Raw genomic sequence first — 10,978 nt, forward strand, 5'->3', positions numbered from 1 at the left:
AGGCTCCCTGAATAGCAGCTCAGTCAGATTACCCTCAGCCAATACACATGTCAATTGCTGTTCCAATAAACTAAAGAGCAATTTCCATTTCAATGTCTTTTGCTCAGGCAGCCAGCGTTCCACATAACTTGGCCCTCCTAAACAACAGCATGGTGGTGGGGGGGCGGGGGGGGGGGGGGGGGGGGGGGGAGGGGGTGGAAAGGGAAACCAGTCAAGAAATCTGACAACCTATAAAGTAACCAATGTTGTGCACCAGGAGGGAAGGCTTGAAACGAGAAAGTGGCAAGTTGACAATGGACAAAATCAGGAGGTGAAAACAGACCAAAGATGAGAGTAGATTAGGGTCTGCTGGATGGAAATGGGGCTGTATCTGGTGGGTTTAAGCTCCTCCAATACATGTTTGGATTATTAAATATTTGATATTAGTAACAGTTCTTCATTTGGAAATAACTGCATGCATAGTACCCCATTCAAATTACCAAGTAGCATTGCTACAAGGCCAATTAAGTCAGTTGTTATTAAAATAAACAGGAGAAAGGCTTCACTGTGCCTTTGTCATCTGTCCTTACATTTGACACCTCGATGTCAAAGGTTCTGTTTGATAATGCCCATTAAGCACCTGAAGATTAAAAGATGCCATTGTTCAAAAAAGAGCTGGCATAATGACTTTTTATATTTGACGACTGACATCCTTCTTCCTGGTCTCTTTATTTCCACCCTTAGCAAATTAGATTACAAGTGGAGTTATCAGTTAAAATAAATGCCCTATAACTGCAGAGTTAATTTCTGCAGAAGGACTGGGTGTTTCAATGCTCATCTATTGTAACTGAAGAGGTTATTATCTGTGGTAAAGTGAAACGGGCAGGAAGTGGGCACATTTAGTTTCTTTGTTTGATGGCACATTTTATAACCAGTGATAAAATTCTTTCATCTCCCATGTACAGTGGGAGTGTGCTGAGCTACAGATGTGAGGCGCCATTCCATTAGAAGATATTTTGTTCACAAGGATCACTGCATAAAAGGGAAAGTTTGTGTTTTCACAAAAAATCTCCTAGATCCCCTTCCTTTTTCTGTCACACTCAACATACGGTTCAGATCATTGTCTCACAGTCAGGAGGGAAGAGCCCATAGCACATCATTCTGCTTTAGTTTTTATTCAATGTTGTACTCTCCAGAAAGTGACACCAAATCTAAAGAGTACCGCTTCAACAACACGGCCAGTTTTACTATCACAGTTCCTTTGATCACTCTCAACTGCTCACAATTCCCATGTTGGAAACACATTGAGATAACAAAACAATAAAACATATTACAAAAACTGCTCAGTGATAACTTCAAAAGCTACATCACATATCACAAAAGACTGGCAACATCCCAACCAGCTACATTACTGAATGACTGCAGCACCAATTACTTCATGTTTATTATTTGCTGCCAATGGAATTTAAATTATTGTTGACAGTTTTCCCCACTGTTTAAAAGAGAGTGATGTGCCTTTGATACTTCTGAGATTAACACCAGAGGTTGGGGATATTCATTAGGTGGGGGCAAAATGCTAGTGGGCTGGTCATTATTCAGTCCACCAGTGCCCAGCCCACTGCAGGGAAGCATGCAACAGTTTGCCTATTCCACCAGATTCCTTGCACTTGAATCTCAGCATTGTCACTTCCAGTAACCCCCAAAACAAAATTCTGGAGCCCTTATAGCATTGGGCCTGCACACTGTATGTTACAACACAAAGTGAAGGATTTAAAATTGGCAGCTTCAACAATTAAATCAGCAACATTGCTGTGGTATCATTGGTCACTGACTAGTTCTTTCTCCCACCTACTTAGATTCAACTTGCTATGTCTTTTTAACCATTTTCAGACTGGGAAAGTTTTGTGTGCAGTCTACTTGCACCATTTGGGTCTCCAAGATAACCAAGCCTGCAGCAGTGGTGCAGACCAAACCATGGCACATACAGTGGATGAATCCCAAATTCAGCCACAGGCTCTAGTTGCTACGTCTGACTCACCATCCAATGCCATTGCCTGGCTTAGGACACATGCAAATAGTTATAAGATAAATAGACCAATAAATAAATATGCTGTCTGAGTCAAGTTCATCATTGCCACCTTAGAGGTATTCACTGGGAAACAAGATAACTACCAAGAAATACAAATTATGTTAAGTACCTGGAGTAGTGAGGCATAACATAGGAGGTATCAATACAGTTATATACACCAGTTCTTCGCAGCAGATAGATTTGCATAACAGATTGCAGAGAAGAATATGCACTGGAGGTTGATAAACTGTGTATATGTAAACTGGGAAAGTGCTGGAGGTAATATAAATATGGTTTACAACAGTCTGAAGGACAAATGGAGCATTGTATCTATATCAGCAGGGTTTATATACTGTAGAGACAGAAGAAATTCTACAGATGCTGGAATCTGGAGCAATACACAAAACGTGCTGGAGTGCATTTACATGAAGGGGCTATACACCTCAGGTTAAAGTTGTGGATTTTAAACCCTTAGCTTCTAATAATTTGGCCAGTTTAAAAGGTTGCTGAATTTGCAGTGGCTAATGTAATCAGTGATAGGGACATTACCAAAGGCTATAACGTAACCTTCAGTTTTCACACTGACCGTGTAATATCTGCTGGGTGTGGTTTCCATCACTGGTCATTGCAGAGGCAACTCGGCTGAAGAGATTAAATGGCCTCTCCTGCTCCTAGCTTCTAACATTGTGGAGCGCTCACAAAACATACCACCCCTTGAATTGTATCAACCACAGCAGATACATTTACTCGACTTTCACAGAGGAGCAATGCAAGAGCAGGCACACAATCAACAGGGGCGACTGTGAATGACATGAAACATGACAGTCAACCATCGACAATGCATTACAAGCAACAACGAAGGTCATCACCAGCTCCAACAATTAATGACCCTGAAATAAGCCACTCTCATCTGCATTCAATCAGTAACCGAAGCTCTGTTTCAGCACTCAGTCACTTCAGTAGAAGTAGCTACAGTTTTACAATACTCCATTTCCTTTGTCACTTTGATTGTATACATCAACATCTAGAGAAGACCTCAAGATAGAAAGGGTTAGTATTTCAATAACTCACTGTGTATGCCATGACCAGAAAATTATGCCCCTTGCTGGATACAGATCAGACAATTGTATTAAAATAAAACCAACTGCATACTGCTCTTTCAAAAAAAAATGGAGAACTGAACAGCCGATTGCTGATGAATCTAATTCACTAGCAAAGATCAGATGCAGTGTTGCATACAAATAAATAAGACCCTCCCTACAGCATGAAAATACCATTGTTGCAGAAATCGGAAAGAACAAAAATGCCAGAGCATTCAGCAGGTCAGGCAGCAGCTGCATAGAGAAAGGTATTATATCAAGTTTATGACCTTTTGATGGAACTATCAGAACTGTTGCAACGATAGGCTCTCATCCTGCAATTTTAACTGCTTCTCTCTCTCTCTCCACAGATACAGCCTGATCTGCTGTTGTTTACATTATAAATGTTAATGGGGATCATATGTCCCAACATTGAGGGAAAACTGAACAGTTTACACAAGACTGCAATACGAATGGAAGAACAGCTCATTTGTGCACTGGAGCCGCCAGGAGATGAATCACTGCTGCAAGACAGACAGGTGCAGGCTACATCATCAGCCAGAACTTCTAAATGTGTCATCAATCAATGGAATTTTTCACTGGATAACTTTACAAATGTGGATTCTTTATTCTTCCTCAGAATAGAACATATTTGATTTGATCTGCTTCTGCACATTGACTGCTTTTGCAAAATGAAATGATAGGCTAGACAATTTATTCCAAATGTCAGAATTTTATTTAGCAATAATCCATGGGTTGGTGGAGCATGTGGAGAATGAGCCTTCAACCTGTGTTTACCCACGTTTTTTTAAATTAGTTCACACATTCTACTCTGGATTGCCTCTCTCATGAAGCCAGCTGTGGTGGATTAACATCAAATCAATCAGCATTCTTTGTGATTCACATACGAGAATGGGGAGTAGGCCATTCAGTCCATCAAACCTGCCCCACCATTCAACGTGACTGAATTGTCCCAAGCCTCATCTCTGCCTGGTCCCCAGTCCTTGATTCCTTAATCTTCCATAAATTTATCTACTTCCTTTTCTAAAAATATCCCTACTGACAAAATCTTCACAACCTTCTGGGATACAGAATTCCAGGGGTTCACCACCCACTACAAGAAGTAGTTCCAAGAGACCTCATTTCTAGAAGACCACCCCCTGATCTTGTAACTATGTCCCTTTGTGAAAGATCCACTGGTGGAAACATCTCTACATCTACCCTGGTACAGCCCCATATAACCAACTTGCATGTTTCAATTAAATCACCCGTAATTCTTCTAAACTCCAAAGAATATACAGCTAATTTAGTTAGTTGCTCATGATAGAGCAACTCCCTCATAGCAAGAATGAACCCAGCAAATCTCTTTTGGACTGCCTCCAACATCAGTATGACTTGTCTTTAAGGGGACAAAACTGTGCCGGGAGTTTCTGTGAATAACACTATCAGCAGCAGATGTGTTGTAGCTCACTGCTTTCAGCAGCATTTCCTGAACCACCTGTGCTGTTTGCTCACAAGCCAAGCTGATGTTGGTGTTAACTGTCAGATGAGCACTTCTGTACTTCCCCATCCATGCCACATAAGGGAAATGTCCTCTCACCACCCTCCAATTCATTCGGGCATTGACGAAGGGATCTTGCTTCCAATCCCTTATTCTCTTCATCGGTTGATCCTAATTGACCCCAGCTACATCCAGGCTGGTAGAACCCTTCAGCTCAATAGTACCAGGCTTGATTCAGTCAAAGATTTTATATTAAAATTTACAAGACAGGGTTAAAAAGTCATTGCAGGTCTGATGGAATATTCATCGTCTTCCAAGTAAAATGTATTCATTTTTTCCAATTTTCACTGCTAACTCCTCTACCAGCCCCTTCTCTGGGCTTCATCACACAACTTACCGGTCACCCTCTCAGTCCACACATACACCCCCGATCTACCCTTTCCATGAGCAATGGAGGATACAGGCGGTACAAAACTAGAGGCGAAAAATAAGGGGGAGGACAGTGAAAACTAACAGAGGCAAAAGAGGGATGAGAGAATAAAGCATCGTGCTGCCAAGGCAAGTGTGTGAGTGTCTTTCTGAGTAATTAGCATTTATTACAATTAGTAAGTCTCAGAAGCTGAAAGATAAAACTACGAGGTAAATAGTGTGAAGGTGTGTGTGCTGCAGGGGGCGGGGACTTGCACTGGAGAGATGAAAATGCAATTCCGCTCATTTGTATGACAATCATGTCCAATTAGTTGATCCAAACCCACGGGGCAGGTCGGTTTCCACAGCAGAGGTTGAATGGCCGTTCCCATTGCCAGGATTCGGGGGATGGATGGATTACTAATCTCGGAAGAAATCCTGATTAAAATGCAGCACTGCCGAGCAGGTTCGGGCTGCAAGGACCAGGAGTAGAGAGAGCGAGAGAGGCTACTCAGTATTCATCCGGCGACTCGTATCAGGGGCTAGAAGGATCAATCATACCTGAACATCCTTCACCTACTGCCCTGTAATCATTCCCAGGATATCATCCCAACACACCGGGACTCCGCCCCACACCGCTCCCCTCCCACAACACCCGGCTCCAAGAGAGGGATTCCAGGTGAAACCCGCTTCCTTGGGGCAGTTCGGTCTCAACGCCGAGCCGCAGGGATGCGGCTGAAGTTCGGCGTTGTCCTGTCTGATCCCCGTCTCCTCCCTCCCTCCTCTCTCGGGCTGAGCACAGGCTCCGCACTGACGCCAGTGTCCGCAATGTCAGGCACAATTTGTATCCAATATTCAGAGGCAAAAAAAAATAACCCGACTGCTTCCCCCGTCTGACTGCAGCAGCCGATCACTCCCCCTCCCTCCTGAGTCAACTGCACCACGCCATCTCTCCAGCCCCGTTACCCGACCGGGCTGTTGCATCTGCAGCCAAGGACCAACGTGCACGAATTCACCCCACTGCTCCTCCGGCTCTCGATACTCACAGCCCGCAACTCCTGGGTGCGATCTTTCATCTCTCCGGTGTCCTGGAAGCTCGGCTGGGTTGGGGTTCGGAACGGCTCGGGGCGCGCACCGTGCACAAGAGGATGGCGATGCCGAGCTCTGCGGATTCTCTTCCCCTACTCACCGGGCGAAGGAGGCGGCTCCGAGGGCTGCCAGCTTCCGGCAAAGCGCATGTCGGGGCGGAGCCCGGCAAGGCTCACTTCGTACACGGGGGATAAAAGATGACAAAACATTTCTGACATCAAAAACTGACACAGGATTCTGCAACTTGCAGGCATCTCACTCACAGAAGGCAGTGAAATTAACACACGGCGCTGTAACATTAACAAATGTTATGAAATTAACTATTAAATTCTGTGAAATTAACACATGAAATTGTTGCAATTAACGCAATGCATGGTGAAACCAACACTGAAATTAAGTGATTTTTATTAAGTGAAATTAACACGACACATTGTGTAATTAACAGCACAATTAACATGAGATATGGTGGAATTAAAGATTAAATTAACATAACGCACAATTATATTAACAGTGAAATTAACACAACTTTCAAATTTACAGTGCAATTAGCACAATACATGGCGGAATTAGTGAGATTAACAGAACGCAAAATTAAATTAACAGGAGCATTATCACTGCACCTTGTGAAATTAACACCTGTGAAATTAACACAACCGTGGAAAACAAAAAAACGATGAATTTCAGTGTGACATTAGCAGTGAAAGTAAATGTGAAATCAACAACACCATTTAACAATAAAGTTGACAACACTGAAGTAACATGTGAAATTACCACTTGGCGGAATTAACAGTCATTTTAACACAACACATGGAGGAATTGACAACACCCTGTGAAATTTACACAACATGTAGTGACATTAAACATGGTTTAATTTGCTACATATCCTCGATGTAAAAATTGTGGGAGGTGCTTGAAGAAAAATCGGCAGAGAAGTACAAACCAGAAGTGACTGAAGGCTAGTCTGAGGGGGAAAACTTTAAACATTTCTATTTAAGATTTAGGTGGGTGAAAGCTTGGAGGAGAAAAATTAAAAGGGGATTAAAGGATTCTCGAACACCCCCCAAACAAAACAGGTGAAGCGATGGAATGAAAATAAGATGAAAGAGTTTCTGCGTGGATTTTCTTGGTAGAACACCCTGCGGTCGTAGTGCATTGTCCAAGAGCAGGTGCATGGCTGTGGATAGTGCTTAGCCTTCTCGGTGTTAATAGTTACCCCACACTGACGAAAGAATTGTATCACATGGTTTGAATTAATAGGAAGATGGAACTTGGTGATGCAGTTATCAAACCATTGAATTGCACGTTGATGAGGAGGAGGAACAAGGACAAATCGATGGGTAATTATACTGATGACAAGGAGGAGACAACGTTGGAGACACACTCGCTCTGTTCACTTGGCCGATCTCCTGAACTTCAATCCTCTGAGAAGACGGAGAATCCACGGTTTTGAATTCAATGGAGAAGTTAAGGAAGAACTTCAGCACATCAAGAAGTGAAACTAACGTCCTGCAATGAAATCCATATGGACTATGACGAAAATAATCAAACACCACGAAGTTATACACCGCGCAAGAAAGTAAAAATGCAAAAACCAATATTGCTTTAGGAAGTGTTACTGGTACAATGTACAAATGTAAAATTAATGTAACAATGAATTGAATATAGAACGATATCTATGTGGTGGCATAGTATATGAAATCAGTTAGGCGCGGCCAACTGACCGCAATGGTAAAGACCCAGCAAAACCACACTATTATGGGAATTACAGATTCCATATGACCTAGCCTCGACTCAATGAGCCGGGTCAGCTGACCCGCTCCTTTTCCGGACTCATTGGCGTCCATCTCACCTGCTCGCCGAGTCTTTGTCCTCCTCTCGGCTACTCTCAGAGTGTGCCCTCTCTCCGAACCCAGAACTCGGCCTTTCCTGCAGGAGACCCGACGAAACAAACCAATCACGCTCCGGGGTTGCAGCAATGAACTGCAGTGCACCAAGCGTTGTGTATTGGGGGAACAAACATGTTACCAAGGCAAAACAATCCATAGGCTTGGTTTATGAAAAATATTTTTAAAAAACGGAAGCGGAGTAGCTCACTTGGCCGCCCCTGCCCACTCCACCAGAACATCATGGTTGATCTTTCTCTCGCAGCAGGACTTTTCTTCATCAACCTGATATCCTTTGATTCCCTTAATAGCTAAGAATCTGTCCATCTCTTTCTGTAATACACTGAGTATTCACAGGCCATAAGTGGAGAATTTCAAAGATTCCCTCCCCTTTGGGTGAAGTGATTGTTCCTCATCTATGTGCTGAACCACCAACCACTTATTTTGAGACTTTGACCTCCTCCTTCATTCCAAGTGAAAGATCCCACATTTACCTCTCTCCAGGCCTTTGCTGATGAGATGTCTTCACATTTTTTCTAAACCCTGGAGAATATAGGTCCAGTCTACTTAATGTCTCCTCCTATGACAGATATACATCTGAGGAATCAACAAAGCTTGATTTAAATGTTTTTTATTAAAGGTATCAGAAGGATTAATGTGATTTCAGCCGTTTTCCCCTCTGAAAACAAATATATCTATTGGCCTTTGCAAATTATCATGATTAATAAATATAAAAATCAATTTTCCACCACTGTTTGCCTTATCCATTACTCAGCTTCAACACTATGAAGTTTATCTTGTAGTTTAGGTAGAATCTTAACCAAGCCCATCCTGATGAAAAGTCACTGACTTGAAACGTTATCTGTTTCTCTCTCCACAGCTGCTGCCTGAACTCCTGAGTAATTCATGCAAATTCTCTTTATTTCACTGTAGCATGAGAAATCATCATAATACCATGTTATAAACACAATTGCAAGTGAATCTAGGATAATACAAATTTGAATTAATATTACACAAATAAATTTACACTGAACACATTGACATTCATGCAGAAATATGTGAGGCTAATTAGCTCCTAATCAAATAACGCAATGAAGTAACATGGGTGTTATCAACAGCATATTCAGTTTACTGAAGGTTGTACTTTTATTTTTAATTCTAGTATTTTAATAGCCTGTTTTTATATAATATGAAATTCCCTTCCAAAAAAATAAGCATATTAATCAATTTGAAAAAATTCCATTCATCTTTTCCATCAGCCATTTGTTTGAAAGTTGGAAATGAAACCATAACCTTTCATCTTTAAAACAGCACTTACAGCATTGGTATTAACATAAGAATTAACCAAAAAATCAATTTCAGGCATCGATCATGTCCAATCTTGAACAGTACCTTGACAGAGTAAACAGGTAACCTGCAGAAATAAAAACAAGAAACAAGCAAATTGGAATTGATAGCATCTGTAATGTTCTCTGAATGTGCCAATGAGTTTCATGGCCAATACAATTACATTTGAAGTCTAGTTAGGCAAATGTAGCTGCCAATCTGCACACAGTAACTTCCAGGAACACATTTGACTTTGGGGAAAATGCTGCCTAAGTCTCCTTGTTCTCATCCAAACAGCACCTTGCACTGTATTGCATCCAAATGAACAACTTAAAAATCTTAACTGAAAGAAACCAGCTCAGGGCACGAGACTGACATGCCATCCATCACCGTACACATTCATTCCCTCCAGCACTAGAGTACAGGGGCTACAGTGTAGACCATCTACAAAATGCCCAGGTTACTCTGACAGCATCTCCCAAATGTGTGACCTCTACCAGCAATAAGGACAATGTCCTCCACCAGGTTCCCCTCCAAGTTGCTTTTGGAAATATACCGCTGATATTTTATCATCACTAGATCTAAGTCCTGGAACTTCCTGCTCAAAGGCACTGTGGAAGTATCTTCACCTGAAGAAATGCAGCAGTTCAAGAATGCAGCTCACCACCACCTTCTTAAGGGCAACCAGGGAGGAGCAATAAATGCTGGCCTTGCCAATGATGCCTGGGTTCCAGGAAATGGGTAAATATTTCTTTTAAATGAGTTAGTGATACGAGTTAGCAATATGACAGCAATATCGAGTTGGCTATATGACAGAACCAGGAAGAAATTTAAGTAACTTTCACTCCTGAAATCCAGATGGTGTGCAACTTACAGAGGAAGCCCTGGGTAGTGGTGGTGCTCCCATGAACATGCTGCCCTTGTCCTTTTTGATAGTCATGGCTTTGGGATGTCCTGCCTGTGTAGCCAGGGTGACCATCTGCACTGCATTTTGTAGACAGTACACACTGCAGCCACTATGGAGATAATGAACATAGTTGATGGGGCACCAGTGAAGCAGTCTGCTTTGTCGCATTGAGCATTGCTGGAGTGGCACTCATCCAGGCACATGGAGAATATTCCATCACATTCCCAACTTGTCCCTTGTGGATTGTGGAAAGGCCTTGGAATGTCATGATGTGGGTGACTTGCTGCAAGATACCTAGCCTTTGACCATGGAATTTATGTGGCTAGTTCCGCTGAGTTTCTGGCCAATGGTGACCCCAAGGGTGTTGATAGTGGGAGACTCAACAATTAATGACATTACCATCACCAGGAGGGTGATTAGACAGTCTTTTTCTAGGTCATTGCCTGGTATTTATGTGTTCCAAATGTCACTTGCTACTTACAAGCCCATGCCTGAATGCTTTTAGATCTTGCTACACTCTGCATGGACAGCTTCATTTGCTGAGGAGCTATGAATGGAATTGAATGTTGTAACATCAATGAAACTTGGTCCAACTGAATCCAATGGGCACCAAGGAGAAAGCTCTCCAATTGAACATTGGAAATGGATGATCAAGGATCAGCAATATAGTTCCAAGTCATAGACTCGAGAATATATCGCTAGTCCTTTGTCTTAGCTGGGTATAAATCATGGAATTCC

At 42.3% G+C, this 10,978-nt stretch overlaps 1 protein-coding gene across 3 annotated transcripts in view; it reads right to left on the reverse strand.

Moving 5' to 3' along the window:
* Positions 1–6,241, reverse strand: part of LOC127581163 (syntaxin-1A) — a 202,705-nt gene extending 196,464 nt beyond the window's left edge. For all 3 annotated transcript variants that reach the window (XM_052035218.1, XM_052035220.1, XM_052035219.1), the window contains exon 1: positions 6,082–6,241. In XM_052035218.1, the coding sequence (XP_051891178.1) occupies positions 6,082–6,111 (30 nt within the window). In that variant the 5' untranslated portion in view covers positions 6,112–6,241. The remainder of the gene's footprint in view (positions 1–6,081) is intronic.
* Between the last annotated feature and the right edge of the window lie 4,737 nt (positions 6,242–10,978).

The sequence above is a fragment of the Pristis pectinata genome, chromosome 21 (assembly GCF_009764475.1).
Source record: "Pristis pectinata isolate sPriPec2 chromosome 21, sPriPec2.1.pri, whole genome shotgun sequence".
In the NCBI taxonomy this organism is placed as follows: Eukaryota; Metazoa; Chordata; class Chondrichthyes; order Rhinopristiformes; family Pristidae; genus Pristis; species Pristis pectinata.